General features: G+C 39.8%; 1 protein-coding gene across 5 annotated transcripts in view; it reads right to left on the bottom strand.

Annotated features, from left to right (window-relative positions):
• Window positions 1-16,325, bottom strand: part of PTPRM (protein tyrosine phosphatase receptor type M) — a 661,667-nt gene that overhangs the window by 59,788 nt on the left and 585,554 nt on the right. For all 5 annotated transcript variants that reach the window (XM_059706595.1, XM_059706597.1, XM_059706599.1 and 2 more), the window contains 2 exons: window positions 14,972-15,048; window positions 11,497-11,533 (listed from right to left, as the gene is read on the bottom strand). In XM_059706595.1, the coding sequence (XP_059562578.1) occupies window positions 11,497-11,533; window positions 14,972-15,048 (114 nt within the window). The remainder of the gene's footprint in view (window positions 1-11,496; window positions 11,534-14,971; window positions 15,049-16,325) is intronic.

Here is a 16,325-nt window from a genome sequence, read left to right as displayed (position 1 = left end):
AGGCTACCGATGTTAAAATCATGACATTTTTGTGAATAATTTTTGGTTTCAGCTGCAGAAAAAGAAAACCCAAGTTGAGATGGCTGGATGCATGGGATGTGATTTCATCATTTTTCTGAATTGCTAAGAACATCTCCTCCTCCCCATTAAAGAAACAATAAAATCAACTGATGAATTGGAAGCAAACACTAAGAATTGTTCCATGATGAAAGAAACTTGGGAATACTTTATTTTACCTAAATTCAAAAATATAACTGGCAACATGTTACAATAGCATTTTCTAAGGATAGCTCTCCATGTCCAGAATTACTGGTTGGAAATGCTCTCCAGGCCACTGGAATTTTCATTTCAGTGGCAGTAAAAGAGGAGATAATAGACGTTGGAGCTATAATAAAAGACACCATTTTAGAAATAGTGTAAAAAGCGGTGACTAAAATAATGATGTTAAATAGTGTTTTCAGTTAATAAATTGCCGTGTTTCCCACCACACAATGATGAATCTCTTCTTACACTGGAGTAGGCTTTCCCATGGAATGAGTTGTTTTCCTTCACCTGGCTTGCTGTGGATAGCAGCTACTTGCTGATTACTCTATTGCAAGCATGTCAAACTCGCACATGCGGCCCACAATGAATATTTTTGCGGCCCAGCCAATATAATGATATGTAAGAAACATTTTAATAAGAATTTCGTAACTTAATTTTTACAATATCCTGTTATACATAATTATTAATAACGAACTACAACGTTCGCTAATGACTGATTACTATAATGGGGTTGCATTCATTTCCCTTATGCGCCTTATGCGCAGGCACACCATTTCTCTCCACTAATACTAGCAGCAAATATTTTAGCAGCCGATTGCCACGTCATTAGTCTTGGACTGACTTGTTTGCTGCGCGTAACAGGAAATATTTCACTTTCAGAGAACGAGAAAAATAGGTTATTTGCGTTATGCTTATTAATTTGTGCAGTTATTCAGTGTCTGGTAAGTTAATGTTCAAGAAAAGATGTTAAATTTTATTAAAATGTTCTATTATTTTATGTTAACGATTACTCATTTATTTCAGCCCTTTGTATTCAGCATGTCTCTATTGAAATAAACCTATGTTTCTATGAAAATTGAAGCGTTTGTTTTTTGTGGCCCACATAAATTTAACCCTTCTTTATTTGGCTCCTGTTAGCCTTGAGTTTGATATGCTTGCTCTCTCTATCTAAATTGGCTCACAGGTTTGTGTGATCTTATAACCTAAAAGCAGGCATACACTTTTTGCTCTATCCATGAATAACATTTCCTCTCAAACACATAATCCACATGTTGATATTTATATTTCACTCTTACCATTCCCTAAAATTACCCTTTTAGACTGAAATAAGAAAGTGTGTCAATGATAACTGCAAATATTTGTGGCTTTCTCCAGATAATTAGTTGCATGAAATGTGGGTTTCCAGGTGCATTAAAGAACATACAAAATGCTGGCTGGACACCAAAAGGTCATGTCCGATTGGGTTAGGAGAAAATTGGTATAAACCAAACATTAATGGACATGCTGCATATAAATTCTAAAATCGCTTCAACAAACAACAAGTGTTGGCGAGGATGTGGGGAAAAGGGAACCCCTATTCACTGTTGGTGGGAATACAGATTTGTATTCAAAAAATTAAAAATGGAACTGCCTCATGGCCCAGGGATTCCACTTCTGGGAATATATCCTAAGAATCCAGAAACACTAATTCAAAAAAATATATGTACCCTATGTTCATTGCAGGATTATTTGGAAGCAGCCCAAGTATCCATCAGTAGATGAGTGAATAAAAAAGCTGTGGAATGTTTACACAATGGAATGCTACTTGGCTGTAAAAAGGAAATCTTACCCTTTGTGACAGCATGGATGGACCCGGAGAACATTATACTAAGTGAAATAAGCCCGTCAGAGAAAGACAAGTGTCATATGATTTCACTCATATATGGGATCTAATGAATAAAACAAACTAACAAACAGAATACTGTAGAAACAGACTCATAGATACAGATTATGATCGGCAACTTTTAGGCATCTGGTCAACCTCTAGCCAAGCAGAAGATGGTGCCTGCCTAACCATCCTCCCCCAACACAAACAGGTTGCAGAGGCAGGCCAAGAGCACACACCTTCCTCTTTACTTCCCCCTCTGCTCTGGTCTTTATTTTTCTCTTTCCCAGAAAATCATTTCTCAGCCCCATTTAGTTCTCCAGTGGTTTCTTAGCCTTCCAAACCTCTGCTCTAAAACATCCTCGTGCAATTCTCACAAATTGACTTGGACGAAGCCTTTTGGGAAGGAACCTGCCTGGTCTGTGGAATTAAGCTGTTTTCACTTACGTGTAATCCAGCTTTAAGTGTGCATCAGGGAAGCTTCAGACACCACCAAGGCTGGTGTCCTATGCTGCTAGTAGAGCTGCTCAATTTCTGCACGACTTTAAAAACTAAAGGAAAATCTGCTTCTCTCTGTTTATAATATAGTTTGTGGTCTTTCTAACCCATGTTTGTTTTTTATTGAAAAGTTTAGGACAATGATGATAATCTTTGTACTTTGGAGAAAGACGAAGTATGCTGGTGAAAATATAAGTGGTTCCCCTTGATATGTTTTTCTGGAAGGAGGCATTAATATATGTAGAATGTATTAGCTTTTATGAGAGCTATGAGTATGAACTATCCTTGGTTTAAAACCTAAACTGCCTATGTGCTATTGAGACATGTGTCTTTTGGAACCCATATAATTATAATGATAACAAGAATGTAGCTAATATTTATTGAGAGGGCACTTCCAGAGCTGGTATCTGAGCCCAGCCAGTCTAACTCTAGAGTCTACACTCTCATCAACCACTCTGCTCCATTGCCTCTTGGGAGGGAAAGATCTTGTCCTTGTTGCTGACATAAAACATGTTTGTATATGGAAGGAATTTTAGGGCCAAGTTTCAAAGACTTGATTGTGACCATGTCGCACAAGCAAAGAAATATTTATAAATAAAAACCTGGGTGACTCCTGGCAGGACTTGAAACTGTAATGTTCCAAAGCATTTCTGGATACACCATCTACCTAAAGGAACCATTATTTGGATTGCATTCTTTTTGGACTCTATTCAGCCCTCCCTAGTAGTTAATCAACATTTCCAGCTTGCAGAGGTACCACTGTGAGCAGGAGTGCAAAGGCTGCTATTATTCTTGACATAGAAAGCAGAATAATAAAGGCTGACAAATCAGATTTGAGTGACAGGGGTAAAGATTAGGGCTCCAAAGAGAAACCCTTATGTAGAAAAGAATGAAAGAGTTGGTAGGCAGTATGTGGCAGCAATCTGCTCTACGATGCAGAGATAAAGACACTACTACCAGAGGGACCGTTTGGTCCTTGATCCCTGAGACAGGTTGTACAGCAATACTGCATGAAGAGCTGGGAAGAGGCGCACAAGAAAGTGTTTGTAGCCATGGAAGAGGGGAACGTGACAGATGTTCACACCACAAGAGCCTCCTGCTGGCTGAGTCACAGAGCATTCATCAGGCCTGTCTCCAAAGAGAACCCTCATAAACCCATCTGAGTACGTGCTCATGCTGTAAAGAGGGGAACAGAGAGAAGGCAATCAAGGAGAACAAAAAAAAGAACGGCACCCTTCCGAATGGAGGGGTTTGGTGACCCAAAGGATCTGGCTGCTTTCTGTCGAGGAAAAGAAAAGCGAAGGGAAAAGCCTATATTCACATGCTTCGGGGGACCCTGCCAGAGAAATAAACGCTTGCATTAGTCTCTATCTTCTTTAAGCTTCTCCCATGATACAAGTGGGGTCTCTTTTACTTAAGAAAAAAGAGAATAATCTAATAAGTGATAAAATAGAGATAAGTTGACTCCCTAGACATAGCTCAGTGCAGGCAATCTCAATTTTTTAATGGCAGCGTGGGGCATTACATCAGGAAATTCCCAAGAGCATCCTTCTGAGTGAGAAGGCAAGAAAAAGAAGTAACTTGCAATGACCAGTTAATATAATAATAATAATAATAATAATAATAATAATAATAATATAATAATAACTTGCTAACTGTTTGCTGCCTTGACAAACTTGTCCAAAGTGGTGTCCGTGTGTGATAAAAGAACCTGGTCATTAGAGACAAGAAGGTATGCTTCGGGGCTCACCTTTTCACCTGCTAAATGGGGTAGGGATGGGGAGAAAAATAGCCTAAAGTAGTTCCAAAAGCTGTTGTTTCAGCAAAGTGACAAATTAGTAAGGGATGGTTATTTATACAGATACCAGCGCTATGTAATTCCTGAGGTCACGGCTGTATTCCTGACTCTTTACTCAGCCAGTCACTTGGTGGTGCACGGAAATGTTTTTTTAATTTTGGATGAACTAGGCCTGAAAGATATAGCTTTGCTTTGCAAGGGTCTATGGTGCTGGAGGCCTGGGGAAGCCGGCACCAGGGAAGCTACATGGGTACTTAGCTACAGCTCTACCCTTTCAAAGCCTGACCCTGGAAGAAAGATGTGACCTCATTTTTCCTCGCTGTTGAACAAAAGGCCCCTTAGGAGACCAGAAACACGTGGCGTTTCTCCTAGGTTGAACACTGCACGCACTCTATTAAATATGCATGTTAGTCCATACGGTTTGCAAATACTTGTGTGTACATGATTCATTTGAGCTTATATAGATGAAGATCACTTAAATCAATTTGTGCTTTAAGTTTCAACTGTTTCAAAGACAAAACAGGCAAGTTGGGCTTAAAGATTCTGACATTTCTACCAGCTTAAAAAGATTTTATACTTTTCTACTTCCAATGAGAAACACCTATAAGTACTATTAAAGATTTAAAAAGTATTTGTTTTAAGACAGTCTAAAACTGGGTGCCTGCTTAACATCAGACCATTCATCTTCAAATCTTTCTGTTTTAATTTAGGTTCCATTACTCGATGGATATATTCCCAACAAGGCATCTATAACAGCATAGGTGGATGTTAACTAATGTGATCTATTTTTAGTTTTATCTTTTATTTATGTATTTATTTTTTCAATCCTTACCCAAGGATATGTTTTTCATTGGTTCTAGTGAGAAAGGAAGTGAGGGGGGGGGGGAGAGAGACAGAGAGAGAGACATCAATCAGGGTTCAAACCTGCAACCTGGGTATGTGTCCTGACTGGAAATCAAACCCGAGACCCCTCAGTGTGTGGGGCAACACTGCAACCAACTGAGTTATACCGATCAGGGCAATTTTTGGATTTATCTTTTAACCTGCGACCTGACTTTAAACATTCTCACCAGTAATGAGCAAGTTTATTAAGAGCACAGGGATGAGAGATGTCTATGATCTGACCTTCTAGCTTATTGGCCAGTATCTTCTAAAATTAATCTGGTGAAGAGAAACTATTCTTTCAAAGGAAGTTTGTGGATAAGCTGTTAATTGCAACTGTTCATTTTTCCTTGGGAAAGTAGAGATGGAGAGTGAAATGCAGGCAGGCCCTGCATGGAGATCTTGATACTGTTATTTGGAATATCTAGACCTCGTGAGGGTCATTGTTTGCCTATGTATATAAAGCATACTTCCCCACAGCCTCCCTATTTAAATTTGGACCCTAGAGAATATTCCACTTGACGGGGCAATAGTTTTAAATCAATCTCAAATAGCATCGAGTAAGTGAATCCAAACATAACCTGCCACACCCTGACAATGTGGGGACAACATAGCCGGGAAGAGCAATGCCAGCTGACCCAGAATCTGTACGTGAGGAGTGAGCTGCACTGGAGCCTGGAGGAATAAAAACAAAAGTTGTTTACGGAAGGCTTAGCTTTTGATTTAAAAAACATTTTTTCTTCCAATTCTACTGAGAAATAATTTCAAGTGTTCACCTCCATCTGGAGGCCAACATGCAGGAGACAAAAGCTGCTTTATAAAGTATGGAGAACTTGTATAGATGTTCTGACACGTCTTGGCTGCAGGTATGACGTGCTGAGGAAAGTGTGTCTTATTCTAAGCATGTTATCTACTGCTTCAGAGGCCTGAAGGGGAATTTTGAGCTATGAAAATATAAACCATATTTATCTCTCTGAAAACACTTATGAAAAGTGTTCATACCACACAGAGTATGTGGAAGAAGAGCAGAAGAAAAACAGATGAACAGCAAACAGAAGGAAGTCACTTGAGCAAAGGTGCAGCTCCTGTGCGGGAGGGGAGGTTCTGGAGCCATTCCCACTATAAACCTTCACTCTGCATTTTTATTATCTTCACATAAAAGTTTGCTTCTAGCTCAAAGTCCCTAGAGGAAATGTCTTTTAGGTTTCTCTTTTTCAAATTGTCAGCAAATTATAATTATGAACAAATAAAACTGATTACATAAGGTGTATATGGGGTGGTGGTAGGGATAAGCACGAGGAGGTAGGTCACTGCAGAGATAAGCGTTTAGTTTAACAAGATGTACTATCTCCAAAAACCATGCCTTGATTTACTGACATGTCTAAGGAAATTATGTTAGTGAGAATAGGAGTTGACTAGCCCTTAACTTAGAAAAGAAACAATCACAGGTGCTGGCGATGACAATCTTCAAATTCATGCATGTGGTAGATGCTTTGTTGGGCCAAAATGAGATAACCTTCTTGCCAAGTTGGAATATTCTACTGCTTAATTGGTGTCTGGCCCACAGTAACTCCTGATTCATTCATTCATTCATTCATTCATTCATTCATTCATTCATTCATTCACTCATTCTTGTATTCTCATTCAGCATCTGCTTCTAGCCAGCTCTCTACCACGCGGTTGGTAGGTACTTGTTGAATCCATGAATGTGCTCTGGGGCATTTTTCTGGTGTGAGGTCATGAGGCAACATTCTGCCCAGGCATCTCCCTCTTTCGCTGACCTGTGACACAAAATGTCCTTGCGAGGCTGAGGGCAGTTCTGTTTGATGGACAGTGACATTTCTCATTTTAGACAACTAGCTGTATCTGGTTTTCCATATCAGTCCCTGTGGCCTATGCCAGTGCGACCTGAAGTCCTGAGACATGCCACTGAGCACCCAGAGTCTCTGAGCATAACAGATGTAACTTTAACTCTGCATTGTTAACATCCACACATGGTTCTCTTCTTCAGTATAGTGCCTTGGGTATAGTCTACTTCATCTTTTCTTTTGTCTGAATTGTGCTAACTTGACAGGGCTGGCTACTGGATTGGAACTCTGAGCTTCGCCTTGATCTTCCCATGTAAGGTCTCTTTTTGTGCAGGCCAGGGCTAATGGGTCTCCACACAGGTGCTCAGACATCTGTGTGGGAATAGGGAGACCCCGGATGGTCTGTGTCATATTTGAGGACATCTAAGACAATTTTAATTAAAAGGTATTTTCAGATATGACTATCATAGAAAATTTGCTTCTTTGAGAAGCATAACTTAGAAGGGAAGGGGTTGCACTATAGATTCGTTTTATTAAAGACTAACCATGAGATTTTGAGGGGTGTGCTTTGTAAAGCCCGTGAAAGAGGCAGCATGCAATACATGGGAAGGAGCATAAGCTCTGAGCCTCTTCTCAGGGGGAGAAGCACGTCATCATGCATTACTAGCATCCCCGTCCGCACACTGCAGCACACAGCTACATGTGAGTTCTGTTTCCAACCCCTGCTTCTCTCCTCATGGGTCTCAATTCTGATACTCATGAAATGAGATGAGTAATAACAAAGTAGTCAGAGGATAGAAAATACATTACATTGGTTATAGCACAAAGCCTAGTACACAATAGGCACTTAATATTTCTTGAATGAACAGACAATAAAAATGCTGAGTTTCAGAAAGAAAAGTATTATATCAACCCAAATTACTAATATGGAAAGAAAATATATTTATCACTTTTTACATACTTAAAATCAACAGTTTTTGACACTATAATATATTCATATTAGAAAACATGTTTAGTCATATGCAACCTAGATTACTAAATAAAATAAAACCTACAACTGCCCTGCTATTATTGTCTGACTTATTCATTTCTCACCCAGATTTTTCTGTGATTACTCCCTATTATCTTAGTTTCCAGTTTCTATCCAGGATAATTCCACACTAATTAATCTACTTAAAGCACTGTTTTCATCCCTTGTCTCCCTGCCTTTCATTAAATAACCCGCCTATTCAAAGCCTCTTAAGTGTCCTCACTTTACCTCGCAGTCCTTTGTTCTTAGCCCTGCTAGCTCAGGGTTTTTATCTGGGTGGCCAGATTTTTCAGGCTGGGTTTTATTAATTCTGTGAGTGCCTAAACAGCTATGTAAAATTGTGTGTACATGTGAATTTTTCCAGAGAGAAGATCCATTTCAACAAGTGATTTAGGAAACTCAGGAAGCCACAGAGGTGAAGACCTTTGCTACCTCACACCTTCTGTGGGGGCGGTGCTCCTCCCAAACCTCAGCAGTCCTCCCATTCGCTAGTCCTCTGATAAGGGAACTCATCCTTCAAGGCCCGCTGAAGTCTTGCTCAGCCTCCTTCCTCCCATCCCCCACCACGACCTCTACCCCTTCTTCGGCTCCTGGATACCCCAGCCAAGTGCTGGGGCATTACCACCTGACTATGACATGCCCTCCAGATTTCATGGTTTACAGCTGCTCCCCCTGAAGGAGTTACAGGGAAGTTCCTTGGGCAGGATCCTCCGATATTTGTGTGTCCAACCCACAGATGAGCTTAGATGTTAGGAAGAGGGACTCGGTGCTGGGCAGGCCCTGCCCATCACAGACTTACTGAGTTCCTTCCACAACAACCTGGCACCATCTCTTCTGAGTTCTTTAAAGCGGGAGTCTTGAAGACAGTTTTAAAATAAAAGTAAACAATAATAAAAAGAACACTTCTGCAGGGCCCTCTCGTTTGCACACCATGTGGCTGGCAGGCGTTCGCCCAAATCATTTTGGAGTGGTTCTAAATGTGTTCCTCCAGCTTAAGGCCCGCACAGTCTTCTGGGGGGTATCCGGGTACCTTTACATTGTGAAATATAGTAAGTTCTGGGCAATCTTACCCAGCTGTGTACTCATCTGCCCCTCACAGTGAACTGTGCTTTTGAAACCCTAAGTCTGCCCTGGCTCTGAGTGTGGAAATGGAGTAACAGACGTGCTTCCTCTCCTTTGATCCCTGGTGCGCCTAATCATAAATCCTGTATGCTACAGTTGTATTAATGGCTGGACAGGCAGATGTGATGAAGTGAATACTGGGTCATCAAAGTGTTAGCCACCAGACAGACGGAAAACAATTAAACGGAGGGGAAATAGGAAGAACATACTAAAAAAAGCCACAGATCTGGCTTGAATGTGGTCCCTTCAATTTGCAGAAACATTACCATTATCATCAAAGGTCAGAGTCAGTTGCTGGTAGAAAAATCAATAAAGCTGAGGGAGGGGAAGAGACTAAATAGATAAATTCATGACATGCCCTCTATATTGAAGGAACTTGTTGAAAATCTATGTATTTCCAACTCTTGGGAATAAAAGTGGTTGTCAGTTTCATGGGTTCCTGCTATGAATAGGTTCTAAAGAATTACATCAGTGCAAAATAGAGGGGAAAAAAGGGAGCAGAGATTGAAACATTGCATTTGTCTGGTAGTCTTTATCACTCATTTTGTTGGATTCTTAGGTGTTTGTGTTTTTATTTGAATGAAGGTGATCCATGTGCATGTTCTACCTCTCCCTGCCAATTACTGCAGATGATCAGAAATCTTTATTACTGGCAATCTGAGAACACAGTTACTAGTAAACTTGTAGCATAGTATACAGGTATACCTTGTTTTACTGTCCTTTGCGTTATTGTATTTTGCAGATGGCATGTTTTTTACAAATTGAAAGTTTGGGGCAGCCCTGAGTCAAGCGAGTCTATTGGCCCTATTTTTATTTTTTTGCCTTATTTTTCCAAAAGCATTTGCTCACTTTATGTCTATGTCACGTTTTTGGAATTCTCTCAGTATTTTAAACTTTCTAATTATTATATTTTTATGGTTATCTATGATCAGTGATCTTTGATGTTAATATTGTAATTTGGGGAGCCATCATCATCATTGGAACTTGATGATGTGACTGAACTGCTATAATCTCATGATAAAACTTTAATGAAAGAGGAGTTACTTCTTATGGATGAGCAAAGAAAGTGGTTTTCTGAGATGGAATCTACCAGTGAACATGCCTTGAAAATGGTTATAATGACATCAATGGATTCAGAATATTATATACATTTAGTTGATAAATCACAGAAGAGTTTGAAGGGATGGCTACCATATTGGGCAGCACAGATAGAGGCAATTTCAACCACTGCAGGAAGTCTACTGGACAGTATTGCAAGAAATGTTGGGATTCTGCTCTCTGGCTACAACAGCCTTTTCTCCTATTCTGTGACTCTTTAACTGAACCTGGCCTCCTTCCCTCTCCTTGCAGTCCACCGGACACCTATGACCCCCTGCAACCAAGCCTAGACCTTCCAACCATGATTTTCTTGGCATCCTTGACTCCCCTGCTTCTTGACTTTCTGTGTACAGCCCCCTACTAATCCCTAATCATTGGCAGGTCACATCCTTTTGATTGTCCTGCTCTTGTTTATTGGGTATAATGAATTACTGGAAACAATGATAAAATAATAAAATGGAGAGAACGTATGCTCTTTAACCCTAACTAGGTCCTCTCTGCTTCTTAGCACTTCTTCAATTCATTTTTAATGACTCATTAATTCATTCCTTTATGATACCTTGTTCCTGAAAACCTCAGAATTCTCATGATCCTCATTCTCCACAGATGACTTGCCTCATAATTGGTGGGGAAGATGATAAAAAAAACCAGGCCATGAACTTCCTCAATATGTTCCTATAGCTTTATTTCCGTTTTCCTTTAGCCAAAGTGATCCACCATCTGCTTTCCACCCACGAGCACACATTTCTTGAATTCAGATCTTTGCTCATGATATCTCTGCCCTTTAGAAGTTCTCCCAGTCTCACCTCTGCCACAATGCTGTTTTCAGATCATTACATCTGATCTAAAATATATTTTCTTCTCCAAGTTCCCCTAACATTTTCTCTGTACTTCTCACACAAGTTTTTAATTGATTGTGGACGTACTAATATATAGGCATTTCACATCTTCCCCACTAAACTGCAAGTAGTGTGAGAAAGAGAGCTTGCTGGAGTCAGCTTGCATCTCTGGTGGCAACTGACACAGGTCTTTGCACAGAGGGTGTTCAGTACATATATGTTTAATGAATACATATATTTTCAGATGTCAGATTAATTCCTAAGGTAGAGAGATTTAATCCAATAATGAACGATGAATATAATTCTTATAATGATCTCAATATTAAATTCTAACTAAACGATTACATACCAGAACTTCTGCTGATAAAACAAGGTGTATGTGTTGGTGACTAGAACTGCAATAATTGGTGCTATAGCAATGTGCAAATATCTGAGGGAGGGTGAAGTAGGTACACAATGATACAGAATGGGCAAATAACTGAAGAAAGACATTAAAGCTGAAATAAACTTACCTTGGGTAGCAATATAATGATTGGGTCGATGATAGCCCTAAAAATAAATGAGAAAGAATATTTCACAAACCTAAAATTAATAAGCAGCACGGAGGTCACATGCAAAGTTTGCCAAAATGAATGCATCCACAAATACCAACAGTTGCATCACTTGAAAGTTAAATTATCAGACTAAGTGCCATTGAGTTCCTCTTAATAAACAAAGGTGCATCAAATACTACAATTCTGATGCTTGCAGAGGGGGTGTGAGTAACTGAATTGCACACTGGCTGTGAGATGATAGATGAGCAATAAACACCAACAACTTATGGATTCTCCAAAATAACATGACCATGACTCTTAGTAGAGTGAAAATAGGCTGAGAATGTACAATAGAATTTCATTTATGGTTGGGCATTATTGGCAACGTGCCAAGGCTTTAACACATATTCTGTTATATTGGTATAGGCAGTTATATCAATAGTAATACTAAACATCATTCTTAAACACTGCTAATACCATGACATGACGCTGTAGCAGAGACCAGGAATTTAAAGAGGCAGCAATTAGATAAGACCCCCTTCCTTTCACTGTGACCCTATACGAAGGGGAAAGATGAAGACGGAGACCACATAAAGAAGGGGGCAAAGAATACTGTAGAATCAATATCTGGGAAAGATAAAGTCAACTTAGAGAAAATTACACACGAGAAACATAATGTCACCACGGCCCTTAATACTTTCCATCTCTGTCCCCTGAAATGACCTAAAATACTGCACCCAAAGCCACGTGGAAAACAGCGTGAGGAAACTTAAAGAGGAAATATGGATTTTTTTTAAGACAACTTAAATGCATATCTGTTAGATTGTTTTGCTCTTAAAAACAGGTTGAACAACAAAATAACAAAAAACAAAAGCAAACACATTCTTTTGTACAACTGACCTGCTATGGGTTTCAAACATAGAATCATGGCACAGATTAAATATGATTATTTAGATGACCCCTCACTTCTTGCCAGCTGATAAACTCCACGCGGCAAGATCCTGGTCTGATTCATTTGCTCTATATGTCGGTGCTAGCAAGGTGCTAGGAGATAGGAGGAACTCATTTGTTAAAATGAAATAATCCACACAGCCCATTAATGACCTATATTGCTAAATACAGTGGCCATTTTTCAATCCTCATCTAATTGATCTATCAGCAGCATGAACGCAATTAATCCCCTTGAAATACTTTCTTTGTTGGCTTCCAGGATAGAACACTCTCCTCGTCTTCCTACTCCCTCCCTAGCTACCCTTCCTTATTCATTTGTTGCTTCCTCCCCTTCACCTTGATGTGATGTAGATGTGCCCAGTTCTTAAGACTCTTTCCTCTGTTTACACTCACTTCTTGTTGATCTCATTCAGTCTCATGGGCTTCAATACTATCTGTGCTATGTCAGTCTCATGGGCTTCAATACTATGTTTTCAATACTATGGATGAGTCGTGCATTCTTACTTCCAGTCTTGGCCTTTCCCCTGAAATCCTGATGTGATATCAATTGCCTGCTTTACATCTCCACTTGGATGTTTAACATTTATTTAAAACTTAAAACTGGACTCATGTCCTACCTACCTCCTACCTGAATCTGCTCCATTCACAGTCTTCTTCTCAGATAATTGTAACTCCATTTCTTGAAGGCATTCTGACCCGTCTCTTCTTCCTACACCCCATAGCCAATGTGCCAGCAAATCCATTGTCTCTATTTTCAGCATAAATCCATCATCTGACCATTTCTTACCCTCTAGTGCCACCACTCGGCCCAGCCATCATCTCTCTCTCTGATTGCTTCCACAGCCATCTAACAGGTCTCCTTGCTTCTACTCTCGTCCATCTGCAGTTCATCCTCTTCACAGTTGCCAGATCATGTCATTCCTCCATTCAAATCCTTCTTATGACTGCCCATCTCATAGTAAAATCCAAAGTGCTTATGGCTGTTTCTATCACATGGCTCCATGACCTCTCTCATCTCATCACCTATGACTCTCTTTCCCTTCACAACATTCTACCAACACTCGCCAGCTTGTTTTTCTTCAAATTCGTCAGGCATCCTCCATATCAAGACCTTTTCACAGCTGGAATTGGAGTATGAAGAAGATTCCCTTGGAATACCCCAAAAGAAGGAGTGTTATAGAGAAGAGGTTTCTTCATCTTCTAAATTGAGAGGCTTCAGGGAGAAGGTAACAGGTCTCGCATACCTCTCAGTATTCATGTAAGATACTCACTAAATATTTTACTGAACAACAGAATAAGTGCAATGCATTTTACTCAAAAAATCTAACTGGGGTTGAGTATGTTCTTAGTTATTATAAAAATAATATAGGGGTCTTCATTTGAACAATGAAATATGAATTATTTTTCAAATATTCATGCCCCCACCCCATACACTAATCTATAACCAAACTGTCATCCCTTTCCAAGTAACACTAAAAAGAACATTCTTTCCTAAAAAAATATATTTTTATTGATTTCAGAGAGGAAGGGAGAGGGAGAGAGAGATAAAAACATCAATGATGAGAGAGAATCACTGATCGGCTGCCTCTTGTATGCTGCTCACCTGGGACCGAGCCCCCAACCTGGGCTTGTGCCCTGACCAGGAATCAAACCATGACCTCTTGGTTCATAGGTTGATGCTCAACCACTGGGCCACACAGGCTGGGCTAAAGATAACATTCTTATAGTTATTTTTAGGTAACTCTTGGAGATTGTAATACTAGAACTTTTAATAGCATCTGAGTAATACTCAACCAGGAAAATAAAAGAATATATATATGGAGGTATTGGTGGAGTAGGAAATAGTGTGAGGAGCTGTAAGAGGGCTGAAATCTGCTTAATGTAAACTTGGGCTGTAGAGGTAACAGCAGCTTTCCCTTGATTTTCAGTCTACTTTTGATTTCATTCATTCTTCCAACTGAAAATATGCTGCCACCTAAAGAATTTATTCTAATGTAAGACATTAAGTTAACATGATGCAGAATGAACAAAGAAGCAGTCTTCAATAATTAAACAGCTTGCATATTTAAGGGCATGTCTTGCGTGCATCAGAAGTCCTGGTTAACAGTTGCAGACTACTTTGAAGGCAACTTAAAAGTGCAGTGATGACAAGAGATGGCAAATCATTGAATTAGGAATTAGAGAGTTTTGTCCTCTTAATATGCAAACAGATTTTTTTTAACATGTCAAACAATCTAAGTTGTTGACAAAAAATGGAAATAACATTTTCTGAGTCCACATTGACATGGGATGGCAAAAAAGGCACTGAATGTTACAGAGAAGTTGCCAGCAAAGAGGCTGATTTGAGAAAAGGGGTGGCCAAGCCCTCAATGTGGTGTATGGGGCAGTGTTGATGTGAGTGCTTCAGGAACCGGACCAACATGTGTCCACCAGGCCTGTGGCATGCACACCATGCGGTATGTGTCAGAACAGGTAGGCTTATTGACAGTTTCAAGGTACATACATCGATATAATTCCCATTGATGTAGTCTGAGTTGTTGTCTCCTTCTAAGGTCTGCAGCCTCACCCGGGAATGATCATCTGAAAAGGAAAAGGAAAACAATTAACAAAAGCAATCTGTTGAGATGCTCAGAGCCTGGGATTAAAAGAACATTACATGGAGACCATCAACATCCATGCTGCTTTAAAGGTAAAGAGTTAAATACCACACTTTCTACATTTCCTATTTTGCTATTAAGACTGGTAAGAATTTATAATTCTTTGCATTTCAGAGTAAATCTCATTAACTTATTCTTTGATCATTTATGGATATGTAGAGTTGGGGGAAGTTTGAAACTTCTACATAAGAGTCCTCTGAATCACAACGGAATTTTTTTTCTTGGATTGAAAGTTTAGTAACTTCACTAAATCACCTATAAGCCCTGAGATTTTGAAGGCTGCCTATGACATCCACCTTGACAAATGATGGTTATAAACCACAGCCCAGCCTTCTGGGAGGTGAGGACGTGGTTCTAACTTCAGTCATCGTCCATGATTTCTCTAAGCCCTCCCTCTGCACCTGAGGGCATACAGGCAGGTAGAACAAGGCTCTCCCCATCAGTCATGTGACTACATGAGACTCAATTATGCCAGCAAGCCTGAGCAATGCATCTGGAGAAGGGAGTGACAGCACATGCCTCAAACTGGGCTACTTTAAGGATTAAACGAAAACACATTTAACACATCGTGCCAAGCATGATGTCCGACACACAAGTACCAGATAGGGGTTGTGTTTATGGTATTAGTCAACTATATTTAAATTATTCTGAATGAAAAATTTTCTCCACAAAGACCACTGAGAAATCTCAATTATTTCCTTAAAAATCTATATTTTAAAAAGAAAAGTTCAAAAAACCCTATAAGGCCAGATGTTTTCCTTTTTGCTCACTGTTCTATTCCTGACCCCAAGATTAAGGCCTGGTACATACCTGGTTTCCCCTCAATTTGTTTTTTTAAATGAATAAAGTGAAACTTTTATTGTGTGAAAAATCTGTGATATAAAAACTATTTTCCTAAATGAATGCTGTTTTTAGCAGAGAAATCTTTCCTTCCAAATAGATGACAATAACCCAGGACTGGATGCAAATGCAGTCAGGATTTTTCTCAGGGTGACCTGCTTTACTCTATTTTGCTAAAAACCCGAGGCTCCCTGTCCATAGATTGCTCGTGTTGTGGGGGAGGTGGGCCAGTGAGGTACAGGGTATGTGTGGATTGTTATGGCTTTTGTATTTGTTAGGAGAGCTGGTGCACACACACAGCTATTCCAGGGTGGAGCTATAAGCATTCCGCAGGTAAAGCCACTTGAGCCTCCCGGATGA

This window comes from Myotis daubentonii, chromosome 8 (assembly GCF_963259705.1).
Source record: "Myotis daubentonii chromosome 8, mMyoDau2.1, whole genome shotgun sequence".
Taxonomy (NCBI): Eukaryota; Metazoa; Chordata; class Mammalia; order Chiroptera; family Vespertilionidae; genus Myotis; species Myotis daubentonii.
The sequence above is the reverse complement of the archived record's forward strand: the minus strand, read 5'-3'. Positions and strand labels throughout refer to the sequence as shown.